Consider the following 13,999-nt stretch of genomic DNA (forward strand, 5'->3'; position numbering starts at 1 on the left):
GATATTCTGTCCTGTGGGAAAGAGTATCTGTCTTTTTGTAGTTACTTGAAAAGGTAGTATGCTTCTGGTATTGAAGAGTTGGAAATTGTACTCAATAGTTGAAGGAATTAATGAAGAAATATTCTTTTTACCATCAATCACAAAGCTAGGTCATTATTAGTCTTAGATTATTTTTTTTCAGAGTAAAGAAAGTGAATAGATTAATGTTTTCTTCTTTTCAAATTCATGTATAGAAAGCAACTGCTGTATATTAGAGGTATGTGCATATGCTGAGAAATGAGTAGTCAGTTGAAGCTTTGAAAATTGAAATTGGAAATGGTTGTTTAAATGATTGTAATTTGGACAGACATGTATATTGTTTATATATCTGTTTTTAATGATACACGATGTATTATTGTTATTTATGGTACAAACCTTATAATGGCCATGTTTGAGACTGTTACCTGGACTGACAGCTGAGATTCTCATGATTGGAGTTGTTTTGATGGCTATCAGATTCAGGAATGCTAAGTTTAATGAAAAAATCCATTTTAAAGTAACATTTAATATGCTTGTGGTGAGTGCTTCCCAGTGTGCTTTTTTTCTCAATGCAGTGATAGTAAAACTAGTCTTGGTAGGATATCCCAAGTTGGCAGGTGACCACAAGGATCATCAAGTCCAGCTCCTGGCTCCACACAGGACTACAGAAAATTCATACCCTATATCTGAGAGCACTGCCCAAGTGCAGTTTGAGCTCCAGCAGCTCAGGGCCATGCCCACTGCCCTGTGCAGCCCGTTCCATGCCCACCACCCTCTGGTGCAGACCCTGTCCCTAACCCCCAGCTGCCCCTCCCCTGACACAGCTCCATGCTGTTCCCTCGGGCCCTATTGCTGTCACAGAGAGCAGAGCTCAGCACTGCAGCCGCCATGAGGCCTCCCCTCAGCTCCTCTGCCCTTGGCTGGACACACCAAGGGGCCTCAGCTGCTCCTTAGGTATCTTGCTCTCTGGACTTCTCACCATCTTCATAGCCCTCCTTTGGACGCTCTCTAAAAGTTTTATGTCCTTACATTGTGGCAGCCAAACCTGCACACAGTGCTGGAGTTGAGGCTGCACAGCACACATCAGAGCGGGACAGCCTCTCCCCTCTCCTATTGTTAGTGCCGGGCCTGTTGGCCTTTGGGCTGCCAGGCCATGCTGCTGGCTCAGATGCAACTTGCTGCTGACCAGAATCCCCAGATCCCAAAAGAACACAGACAAAGGAAATGTTTATTGTAATGGCCATGCAGCTTGCATTTTTTAACTCTGTGTTTTCACAGGTGTTCATGAGAAACAAGAAATTAAGAAAAAGAAAAATGAGAAAGGATCAATGAGTGCAACGCATTTACTAACCGTGCCAGCTTCCAAACCTTCTGCTGATCAGATAAGACACAGTGTTAAGCAATCTCTTAAGGAAATTCTGATGAAAAGGTATAACTATTTAATGAAATGCATTTATTAATTTGTGTTTGCAGTTATTTTCTTTCAGAAGACAGAGGGGAAATGGAAGTAATCAGTAATTTTTGTATTTGCCCTTCTGTTCTCTCAAAGGTTGACAGACTCCAGTTTAAAGATTCCTGAGGAGAGAGCAGCAAAAGTTGCCACAAGGATTGAAAGAGAGCTGTTTTCTTTTTTCCGGGACACTGACTCAAAATATAAGAACAAATACAGAAGTTTAATGTTCAATCTAAAAGATCCTAAAAATAATGTATGTATTACTTGTCTGTAATGATTTCCAAAATCCTTTATTTACTGTGGATTAAAGGAACAGTTTTCTATGAGAATATGTTCTTAAACCTCCCATAATTAATCCTGTTCATTATTATTCCTCTACAGTTTCTTATCCCTTTGATGTTTTGTTCTTATTACATATCCAGTCTTGTTTCTTTGTTTTTTTTTTCCCTACCTTTCAATTCCGTTCTTCAAATCTTTGCTCTCAGTGTACTTAATAGTCAGATTTCAAAGTACAGTGAATATAGCTTGCCTTGTCAAAGTAGTCTTTTCTACTGCTGTGTATTTTTTTCTCAAAATTCTTTTTTTTGTTTCTGTTATGTAGCTTGTCTCACTGTAGTTTTGGCTTTCTACCAGCCCATTATTTGGTATTACCTTTTCAGCTTCTGACTTTTTTTACTTTTTATCAGCTATTCTGATCATTTGTACTCTGTTCTGATCAAGTTTATTTGTTCATTCTCTCTGTGGTAATTATAACAGACAGTAAATTGCATGAACAAGCTAACTTCTTTAACTGGCTTGCTTTATTTGCACATACTGCCAACTTATGCGAGTTCTTCTCCCTCCTACCTGCATGCTGCTTGGAATTCACCAAGTCGATCAAGAAGTATAGATTTCCTCTTTATTATTAGCTTCTTTCTGTTGTGTCGTACAGAGAATTTACAGTTTACAGAAAGGTCTGTTAGGGCTGCAGTGGGCATAAACTTAATTTCTATTTTTGCAACAGCAGTTAATCATACAGCTGATCAATAAGGGTATATGTAGATGTAAACTAAACTAGGAACTTTGGAATTAAGATTTTTATCTTTAATAAAAAGTCTAGTACTCTTTCTGACACTGGAAATATTTAAAAACAATACATCAAATTTGTATGTATAGAAAGTGTGTTGAATGTTGTTCTTCTACTTTGTTTTCTGTTAGGAGCTGTTTTTGTCTCCACAGCAATAGTTTTCTTTTTTCTTCCAGATATTGTTCAAAAAAGTACTGAAAGGAGAGGTTACTCCAGACCATCTAATAAAAATGAGCCCAGAAGAACTGGCCTCTAAAGAACTGGCTGCTTGGAGACAAAGAGAAAACAGACACGTGAGATTTGACAACTTAATGTTTAGTTGGCTGCCTAAGTGTATTTAACTTTTGTTTCCAGGTTAAGTGTATTTAGAAAGAACAGAATGCATGTCGCATAAATCAACTCCAACTGGTCAGGAGGGACCTCCATAATTAATTGAGTTTTCAAAACGAAAAGGAGATGTTAGGACAGAAGTGTAAGAATTCTAGTAAATTCCTGAAAGGGGAAAACAATGCAACTTCGTTGCTGTTCTTCCTTTTTTTCTTTTTTTATATGTCTCAAAAGAAAAGATTTTTGTGTCTGTCATTATTTCCAACTAAGCTTTAAAGCTCTAGTTGGAGCTTTGTAGAACAATTCTAACCAGGGTGAGAGATCTTTTAGTACAAGCCAAACATACCCAATGTTGTTTATAACTCAGATGTCGATGGAGCATCGCATCTCACCCACCAAGAAGTCTGGAGCTGAACATTTTGTATGCCAGTCTGGAAAGCTATCTAAAGAAATAATAATACAGTATAGGAAGTTTATTAGGTTACTTTAAGCATTACTTTCCTTGAAGTAGAAAGTCATGCTGTATTTATAGTTGTGTTGATAGTGAAAAAGCAGCGTCAAGAATACAAAGAGCTGAGTTACTACTTCTATAGAAGGCACCTTTTCCTTGAATAGTAACCAATAACTGACAGTAGTTAACAAATGACAGTTAAACATAGCACTTTAAAAATGGCTGTGTTAGAGCATCGAGTTGTCTAGTTTACCAGATCTGTTTGTGCTGAGGAGAATCTTTTATATTTGTGTGTCAATATATAGGACTGAAGGGCACAGAATTTGGGTAGTGTTAATTGGGATGTAGGTTTTGCATTTGGGTTTTATGGCACTAGAAATTGTTAGTATGTTGGATGACTACTAGTGAAAATAAGTGAGTTGATACCATGATATATAGTAGACCTGGGGACAGCCGATACAAGCCGTTTCTGGTTTAAGGAATAGAGATATACTTGAAGAAGCAATTTTAGAAATAATGTTGAATGTTTTCCTTTTTTCAGTGGAGTGAAGTAGCAGTCCTGATGAGAATTAGCATGTGCATTACTGGAAGGCTATATTTTAATTTTTTATTGAGGTAGAATGTTAGATTTATGTACTCAAGATCAAGCTCTTGGAAAATTACATAAATCTAGGTATATTTATGTCATACGTTACCCCCTGTATATTCCTATTATTATAGAAAAAGACTTAATAACTTTTTCTTTATGAAATCGTGAATTACTTGTATTTAAATTTAGTATTGAAGGTCTACTTTAGAATTTCCTTATTCCTGTATTGTAAATGAAGTTAGATGAGTTACTCATGTTTTTCCTTGAAGAAGCTGCTTACCACTTGTAGAATAAGAATATACTCTTTCACTCCCAGAGAATTCCTTAATTTTCTGTTATTACATATGCTGATTTACAAGTTTTATTATATGGAAAACAACATCTCATGTTTTTACAGACAATTGAAATGATTGAGAAAGAACAGAGGGAAGTTGAAAGAAGACCTATCACAAAAATTACTCACAAAGGAGAAATTGAAATTGAAAGTGAAACACCAATGAAAGAACAAGAAGTTATGGAAATTCAGGTAGGAAATAAGACAGCATATTTGGTTCATAGATAACATGCTTGTAAGTCTGATTACATGATTGCATGTTAGTTCTGTTTTAAGTTTAATTCTTCTTTCATCCTCACTGACTTTGACTTACAGCCCTGGCTTTTTTTTTCTCCTACATTGTGTCCATGACAAATTGATAAATACAGAAAAAAATCTCTAAATCTTGCATAAAATACATTTGGGAAATACCTATTTACTATTTTATTGAATTTATATAGATTATTTTTAATAGCCTTTTTGGTTGCAGAGACTTTATAGCCTGAAGCTGTAGACCTGAAGGGAAAATTTTACATCTGAAGGGAAGAAAATACTGTAAATAAATTGAGGCAATACAAATAGTGCTATTAGGAATATTAACAGGAAAAAAAATCTGTGATGTTTTGACTTTCTTTAGGAACCTAATATGATGAAGTTGCATGAGAAGTCAGAGGAAGCTGAGAAAGATAAGGAAGGAAATGAATCTGCATCTCCAGATACTACAAGTCAACACAAAAATCACCTCTTTGATCTTAACTGCAAAATCTGCATAGGTAACAAGAATATAAATATTTTTGTTCTCAGCTTGCAGACAAAGATGTGGCAGCAGAGTTTTACTTAATTTATAAGAGGGACAAGTTTAAAAAGATAGGCTGTTTGCATAAAGTTGCCTTCTATTTAAAAAATGTAGACAAATAAAAAAGTCCTTTTAATGAATGCATGTGCTGTTGTTGATACCTAATGTGTTTATCTTATTGCACTACATTGGCAATAATGTATTTTTGGTTCATCTTCCATGTCTTCTTAGGAAGTTCACTTAGTTTTGTTGTTATTGTAGTTTTTTTAAATAAAAAACAAGACAAAGTCAAAACATTATAATTCATCTCTGCAGGTCGAATGGCACCACCTACTGATGATGATCTTTCTACAAAAAAAGTGAAAGTGTCTGTTGGAGTTGCACGGAAGCCATCAGACAATGAAGCAGAGAACATTGCAGATGCACTTTCTTCAACATCATGTATTTTAGCATCAGAATTACTGGAAGATGATAACCAAGACTCATCAAAATCATCATTCCCAACTCTTCCGAAGTAATACAAACTTAAGAAACAGTATTTTTAAGTGAAACATTATTCTTGTTAAGCTATTATGACTAGTGTTAGGGTTTTTTTTTTTAATTGCATTTCATAATTACATATAGTGGAGGTTGTAGACATCAATGGAAAAAATGCTGCTTTCCTGTGCAACCTGCTGTAGGGAACCTGCAGGGCTTTGGACTAGATGACCTCCAGAAGTCCCCTACAACCTCTGCAAATTCTGTACTTTTCAGCAGTGTCACATTGTGTGTCCTGGGATGCTAACAGCTCTTTTGTGTTGAGGAGAACACCACAGAACAAGTGAGGGAAAGCAGCAGATATAGCTTCTAGGCCTGTCATCATTCTCCTTTTAACATGAAAATGCAGTAGCTATTCTTGAACAAGCTCTCCCTGCTGATGGAGAATTTTCTTTCTCACCACTGCTTGCACTCTCCCGTTCACAGGCTTGTAGTTAATCCAGAATAGGTATCACTGTATTTGCTGTCAAATCTCTTCATTTTCCTCCTCTCAACCTGTATTCTCTGCTGAGTTGCAATTATGAGGATGATTTCTCTAGACTGGGAGACAGGTTTCTAGAAAAATACTGACTCATTTATTTAGGATTGACCAGAGTCCATGCTGAAATGCAGCCTTTATCAGCACATGATCCTTCACCAAGGACACCGAACTTTCTTTTTGAAGTGATTTGCTGGAGATTCAAGAAACCATTTCTAGTGTAGCCAGAAACATAGGTTACTGTGTTACTACGCACCACAGCATTTGTTACTAGTGAGTGACTAAGCATGCCTAGAATATTTTTTTTAAAAATGGGTTCAGAAATGTTAAAATGTAGCTGTTGTCTTTTCTGTGAAGAAGCTCCCCCAGGCAGAGAAACAATCTCCTGTGAAATATTTTAAGTCTTTCAGTTTATATTTTGCAGTTGTTTTGATAATAGCTGCTGATGCTTTTTTTTTTTTTTTGAAGTGTGTTTGGAGAATGTTGCTTTGTACGGGTGGGTGGTGATGTTGGAATTGGGAAGTGATGCCTGAGTGAGAGCAGCTAACTGTCCAGGTGATGGATTCACAGTAGTGAACAGGCAGACAGTGATGCAACAAGAAGTAGAAGCTAGGAAAGCAGAGTGAAGACAGACCAGCAGTTTGCATGCTGCCTTCTCCCTGTCTCCATGTTGTGGGCAGTAGATCTTAAAGGGTCTGCAGCACTGTATGTGTTTCTCTGTCCTCCTTGGTACTGTTTTTCAGCTCTTGGACAAAATATTTTCTGCAGGCTCCAAAAATACATTACTGAGTTAATGTGCTGCTTATTTGATGGTTCTTCATGTAAGAAATATCTTCTACCCTAGAAGATAAGGAATGATAGGCTTGTCTACCTGTCTGTTTTCTTGCTTTCTCAAGTATTCTTAACTGAAAAGTAAAATTCTTAATGGTAGGTAGATTTTTTTTATAAAGAAAGGTGATGATTTATATGTCATGTTCTAAACAAAGTGGTTTTTGTCTCTTTTTTGTTGTTTTTGTTTTGTTTTGGTTTTTTTTGTAAGATCGGAAACACCCGGTACTGTTGAATGTGAAAGTCTGTTTCTGGCACGCCTGAATTTCATCTGGAAGGGTTTCATCAACATGCCTTCCGTGGCAAAGTTTGTTATCAAGGCTTATCCAGTTTCTGGCTCTTTTGAGTATTTAACAGAGGTACTTACATTTATTGCAAAGAAAGGACAGTTCTTTTATTAACTTTGGTGACTTGTTTAACAATTAGTCTAATAATAGTGTAATGATGAAAGACAGTGAAGTGTGACCATTATACTGAATATAGTTCTTGCAGGAGTAAAGAAGCTTGGCAGAATTTATATGTATAAGTAAAATATTTTTCAGTTTGCCCTGCGAGGACCCATGGTTCAGCAGGATTCAAATACTGCAATGTATTTTAAGATGTTTTTCTCTTAACTTTCTTGAGGATTAATAGCAGTTTTCGTAGAAGATAATTTTGTAAATATTAAACTGTTTCTAGTTTGTTAAGGAACATCAGCTGTGTTAGAAACTAAACTTAGGACATTTATTACTGAAATAATCACCTCATTGGCATCCATTTTCTGAACTACAGGTAAGAAAATGAAAACTTCCCTTTTAATTAAAAGCATTAAACAAGGTAGCATCAATTTTTGTAAGAGAAGTGTCTATTGGAGATTTCTGCTGGTACTATGGAAGTCTTTTTCTACAATAGAAATTTGTATAACAGGATTTGTATTTTTTCTGCAGTCCTTGTAAGACTAAATCATCCATAACAATGTTTATGTAATATTCAGGCTCTGAGAGGCAGGAAGGGGATGTGACTACTTGTAACAGTTGTCATTACAGCATAAAATAAAGATCAAAGAGCATGTAAGGCTCAGTATTGCTTCTCACCAGTGACACAGGATGTGTCAGCCTTCTAATTAAATAGTGTTAGGTCTTCTATTAACGTGCTTATCTTTATGTTGCTGTAAATCTTAAATCAGCTGCAGATTATGTAGTACCTCTTGGTGTTAAAGGATTGATTTAAAAATGCAGTGTACTTATAATTATTTCAAAACAGCACGTTTCCCTAAGTTGTTCTGAAGTTATTCTGGAAATCTGTTTACGTCACTAACAAAGAGTGAGCTCAGTTAGTATCTAAGAACAATTTTTCTTCTATGTACATAAGTGTGTAGGTTATGTATTTTCTCATTATTAATATTTTAAAAGTGAAATGAAATAGATGTGCTTGATTTCTGTTTTCCTTTTTCATAGGATTTACCTGATAGCATTCAAGTAGGTGGCAGGATATCCCCTCATACTGTCTGGGAGTACGTAGAAAAAATCAAAGCCTCAGGGACCAAGGTAAGAGATTTTACATAGTGAGGGCTTGCTGTTTAGCATACATTCTGTTTACTCTAAATATCTTATTTTCCTGCAATATTTGCAAAATATGTGACAATTAAAGGATAACTGATATTTAGATTAAATGGGATGGCTGGCAGCTTTATTTTCTATCTAACCTTAATCTCTCATTTATTGTCTGAGAACCACATGTATTTGTTTGAGAGACACACATGTTTGAAGACAGCTTAACATGTCTCAAGTACTACTTTCTACTACTTTCTACTTTCTAGTACTGTTAAGAGCATGTTTTTTATGCCAAGGTGTTTTCTAGCTGGTTAGCCCTGTAGGCTGTCCTGGTTCCTGGGGATACTCCATATAGAGGTGTAAGATTTCTTCATTTACTTTGGCTCACCTTTATGAGGTTCTGGTCAGCCTCTTGGAACAGCAGCTTGCTCTTCGGCATATCAGCCACTGTCCTAATTAGGCACCCTCTCCTTTGCAGAGGGGTCTCCTGTTCTGTGTTCAGGGTTATTAATTGATTAAACAATTGAACAGGATCAGCCCCAGCATCAACTGCTGATGAAGTGGGCTTTGGGTGTTATTCTGGGATTTGAATGCTCATTTGTCTTTAGTATTAGATATTATCTCAGACACAGTAGACTGTACAAAGTAAATCTTCCTAATAATGTTATGGGTAGGGAGGGGAATATTTCAGGGAAGCATGCCAACTTCCAAGTAAACTTGTTATTTAGTGGGCTGATAAAAGGTTGGGTTTTTGCCACAGGTTGTAAAGCATTTTTTAGAAGATTAATGAATAATTTTTATTTATTTATTCCATTTTCCTTACTTTTGATGCTGTTTCTGATCCTTCTGTTTTCTGTTATTCTCTGCATTTTTGGAGAGGCACTTTCTTTTCTTTGAACTATGCTTTTAAATAAAGAACAGTAACTATAAAACAATTGAAATTTCATGAAAAATGTATGTATGATCTTTTATTTCTTTTTCCAAACAGGAAATCTGTGTAGTTCGCTTTACTCCTGTAACTGAAGAGGATCAGATATCCTATGCTTTGTTATTTGCCTATTTCAGCAGTAGAAAACGTTATGGTGTAGCTGCCAATAACATGAAGCAAGTCAAAGATTTGTATCTCATCCCGTTAGGTTCCTCAGATAAAGTCCCACATCATCTCGTGCCTTTTGATGGGCCTGGTAAGTACAGTGTGGAGTTTGGAACTTTACTATCATAGCACTCCATATAGAAGCTTACAACAAAAGAGAAAATTAAATTTTAAAAAGTAATTAATGATGTTATGGAAAGTTATTAATTCTGTTCATACCATTTATGATTTTTCCATAGTGTTTTATTAGCTTCCTTAAGAATACATTAGTTTTCACTTGTAAGATTATTTTGATTTTTTTTAAAGTACTTTTGAAAAAATTACTTTGACTAATTTTATTTCATATTTTACTACGTGTTTCCTCTAACCTAGATTTCTTTGTGATTGCAATCTCAGAAAGTTCACTGATGCAAGTCACCTATAATAGTTATCCTACTGAGTTCCAAATTGATACTGTAACTTAAAAACAATATTTTTCATTATTTGAAATCTATTAACTTTTTTTTTTTTAACTTGAGCATTCCAAATGTTTTAAAGAAGGAAGAAAAGCAAGAAGGATGGACATTGGAGGTCTTGGAAACAAATGAGCAAGAAATAAAAAGCTCCAGAAATGACTCCCAGTTGCTGCTTAAACCTGATCTTTTATGTGAATTATTTTGTTTATTAAACAAAAAAAAGGATGATTTTTATTTTAGATAGGATGGAAACTAAGATGGGATTAGCTACAACTCCTAATTCTCTTCACAAGAACCCAGTTTAGAACAAAATGCATAGTGAAGAGAGAGATAGTAGTGTATCTTGAAACACAGTGCCTTTCTGGAATGATGAAAACATTTTGGAGTCGATCACGGTAAACCATAGAAGAAGTCTGTCTAACACAGGTTGAGTATGGGACTTGTAGGTACTAGTATTTTATTAACATTATTTTTCCTCTTGTGCTTTGCTGTCAGTGTTACTAAAAAGTTTTAGGTTAACACGGTGTTTAACTTTTCTTCCTTTTCAGACTAGATATCCTGAGTAACAGTCCTGTATTCTGTATTTGGAAGTTACAGGGGGTGATGAAGGAAATCTCAAATGTCTTAAAATGAATTTCTGTAATACATTATAAGAGCATGTGGTTTATTTTTGTTAAAAAATGATTACTTTAACCAAAGCAAAAGTAGTTAATTAATTGATGTTAACGATTTTGTGCAGGGATTGAAATTCATCGACCAAATTTATTACTGGGATTGATAATTCGCCAGAAAATGAAGAGACAGATTTCTGCTGTTACAAGTGTTACTAGTAGTTTTGTGGATGAAGTTTCTGAAAGTACCTTGAGTAGCGTGCCACCGGAAAAGAAGAGCAAGCCAAACAAACCTGAAGTCTCTCATAACGAATTGGCACTAGAAGAAGAAGAGGAAAATGATTTTTTTAATTCTTTCACAACTGTACTACACAAGCAGAGAAATAAACCTCAGCAGTCTAACATAGAGGATGTTCCAGCAGTTATTGAACCGCTGGTAGAAAGTACCAAGCATGAACCACCAAAGCCTCTCCGATTTCTTCCTGGTGTTCTAGTTGGGTGGGAGAATCAGCCTTCTACTTTGGAGCTAGCAAATAAACCATTGCCAGTGGATGATATTCTTCAAAGCCTTTTGGGTACAACAGGGCAGGTGTGTGAACAAAGTAAGCCAGAAACGAGTCCTGGTGAAGACATACCTTTATTAAATGAGCAAACAACCTTAAAAGAAGAAAACATGGACGTTGACGAAGTAACTGATGAAGTTAGTGAAACAATGGCTACTTCAGATGATACGCAAGAGTCTGCTAATGCTGCTGTTGTACCTGCAGACACAGCAGTTGCAGGGTCTTCTAGTTCTACTAGAAATGCTGGAATTTTGATAGGACTTGGTCTTAAGGGAAAACCTCCTGATGTCTCCACCGAAGCATTTCTGGCAAATTTATCTTCTCAGTCACAGAATAAAGAAACTGAAGAAAGTAAAGAAAACGATTCAAAACGACAGACACCTGACAAGGATAATGTCACACAGGAGATTAGAAAGCCCACAAATTCCAGCTTTTCCTCTTCATCAAATGCAGGGAAAAGCAATGAGAACAATACTAATGTAAGCTCTGCTGAAGCTACTACTGCTAATACCTCTAAATCACCACCATTTATTAATCTTAAAAGAGACCCTCGACAGGCAGCTGGGCGAAACCAGCAGACTAATGCTTCAGAAAACAGGGAAGGGGATGTTGCTAAAAATGAAGACCGACAGAATGTTTCAGGAAATGATCAAATGGAACCAGAGAATAAACAGTCTTCTGGTGAAGTAGGCTTAAACCTGTATCCAAGTGATGCACAAACAAATGAGATGCAGTACAGTTCAACTGCAGCAAAAGCAGATAATGCATGTGCATCGCAAGCAGAAGATACCAAACAGTCACAAGAAGATGCAATGCAGAACGTTGAGACTCTGAACTCATTTAGAAGAGGACCAGCAGCAACTTCATCTCATTTTGAAACAGAAAATTCTTCTTGTTCTGAATTTATTTCCAAAGTTCCAAGCCCTATAACAAGTGGCAGCTTCTCATCTGTTAGACCTCCACAACAAAATTTTCAGCATCCTAAATCTAATCCTGGATTTCAGTTTCAAGCTCCTGCACCTCATAACTTCCCTCCACAAAACAGCCCTATGTTTGGATTCCCTCCTCATTTACCACCTCAGCTTCTTCCTCCTCCAGGCTTTGGCTTTCCTCAAAATCCAATGATGCCGTGGCCACCTGTAGGTCATTTATCTGGTCAGCCACCACCTTATGCTGGACCTATTGCACAAGGGCTACCGGTGGCTCACAAACAATCAAGATTTGTAGGGCCGGAAAATTTTTTTCAGGGTAAGGACAGTAGGAGGCCAGAAAGGCGTCATAGTGATCCTTGGGGCAGACAAGAGCAGCATTTGGAGAGAGGGTTCAGTAGAGGAAAAAATGATCAACAAAGACAGAGATTTTATAGTGACTCTCACCACCAAAAGAAAGAAAGACATGAAAAAGAGTGGAACAATGAAAAATACTGGGAACAAGATTCTGAAAGAAATAGACGCAGAGACAGAAACCAGGAAAAGGAGAGAGAGAGGAAGAGTAGAGAGGAAGGACATAGAGACAAAGAAAGGTTGCGACTTCCTCACAGTGATAGGGGTGCTGATGGAAAAAGCCCCAGAGAGACTAGAAATCCAGAAAAAAAGACAGAGAAGCCCAAACCTGAAGAGCAGGCACAGGAAAAAGATAAGGAGAGGGAGAAAAGTAAAGAGAAGCATAGAGAACGGGAAAGTGAAAAGAACAGAGACAGACACAGGGACCACAGTGACAGAACTAAAAGCAAAAGGTAAAAAGATGCAGGCGGTCTTTTTAAAGTCCTATTTAAGTCCACTATAAAAGTTATGTCGTAAAACTTTCTATTAAAAACGAAAACCACAACAGCCTGCGAGGATTGTGCCATCTTTTTTATTCAGTCTTGGTGTTTTGCGGAAGCAAGTCTGTGTTTTGGTACCACTCGGGGTACCAGTACTCATCCTTTTTTTCGTTATACCAACTATTGCTAGAAGTAGGAGTTGAATATTTTTAAAGATTTTACATTGCTGTATATTCAAAATTTTAAATATTTCTTTTATTAATATGCAATAAAGGCTTAGAAGTTTCTTAGCTGATAAAGCTGGCTTTAGTCATGTCTGCAATATAGTTGTTGCCTTTGGTAATTTGTGCTCTCTTCTGTTTTAAGATGCTCGGATGTAAAGATTACTTTAGTACAGTAACCTTCTTTTTAAATTGCACTGTTTTTAAGGACTCTAACAAAACCTCGGAATCCACATGTGCTACAACAAAACATAATATGCTCAATGGTGTGAAGAGTTTTTTAAATTATTCAGTAGTACAATAAAATAATTCAAGTGTATTTCATCAGTTTTTCAAGTATTTCCTAAGCATCTAAAGCAGTTTGTGACCAGAAATTGGAAGGCCGAGCTGCTCGAATGTTATTGCTTTAAACTGCACTTGTTTTAATAAGAAAGCATTTTTAACCTAAGTTCTTGAAAATATGTTTTGTAGTAGTTGATTCATTTTTTTCCCACCATTTTCCGTGCTTCAAAAACTTGAATACCTGAGCTTGTACATTACTTTGTGTTTTGCTATCCTTTTTACTGTAAAATGTAAATATTTTAAGGGATATTTTGATTCTAAAATGATAAAACTTTCTCACATACTGTGTGTGTTTGATTTCATAGGTGTGCAGCTTGTAGGCTTAAAGAATCTAGCAGGCTAAGTCATAGGATGCAACATCTGTTTTACACTCGTGGCTACGCTGTTCAGAGTTCTGGGAGCAAAGAGAGGGGGAGGAAGGCAGAGGGATGTTTGTCCCATTGAGATTTGCAGTAAATTGATTCCTACTAATGACAGCAATCCACTGTAAAACAAGAAGCCAAAAAAGAAAACCTGAAAACGAGCTGAAATCTCTATCTCTTACCATTCTTAAAAGACACCAGC

The 13,999-nt window shown here is 36.4% G+C and overlaps 1 protein-coding gene across 6 annotated transcripts in view; it reads left to right on the forward strand.

Moving 5' to 3' along the window:
* Window positions 1-13,719, forward strand: part of PHF3 (PHD finger protein 3) — a 46,865-nt gene extending 33,146 nt beyond the window's left edge. For all 6 annotated transcript variants that reach the window (XM_065730855.1, XM_065730858.1, XM_065730859.1 and 3 more), the window contains 10 exons: window positions 1,297-1,447; window positions 1,568-1,724; window positions 2,714-2,830; window positions 4,302-4,430; window positions 4,855-4,990; window positions 5,329-5,527; window positions 7,068-7,215; window positions 8,293-8,382; window positions 9,377-9,572; window positions 10,676-13,719. In XM_065730855.1, coding sequence (XP_065586927.1) covers window positions 1,297-1,447; window positions 1,568-1,724; window positions 2,714-2,830; window positions 4,302-4,430; window positions 4,855-4,990; window positions 5,329-5,527; window positions 7,068-7,215; window positions 8,293-8,382; window positions 9,377-9,572; window positions 10,676-12,849 — 3,497 coding nt within the window. In that variant the 3' untranslated portion in view covers window positions 12,850-13,719. The remainder of the gene's footprint in view (window positions 1-1,296; window positions 1,448-1,567; window positions 1,725-2,713; window positions 2,831-4,301; window positions 4,431-4,854; window positions 4,991-5,328; window positions 5,528-7,067; window positions 7,216-8,292; window positions 8,383-9,376; window positions 9,573-10,675) is intronic.
* Window positions 13,720-13,999: the final 280 nt, after the last annotated feature.

The sequence above is a fragment of the Cyrtonyx montezumae genome, unplaced genomic scaffold (genome assembly GCF_038088225.1).
Source record: "Cyrtonyx montezumae isolate F1298 unplaced genomic scaffold, pur_monq_1.0 scaffold_13, whole genome shotgun sequence".
Lineage (NCBI taxonomy): Eukaryota > Metazoa > Chordata > Aves > Galliformes > Odontophoridae > Cyrtonyx > Cyrtonyx montezumae.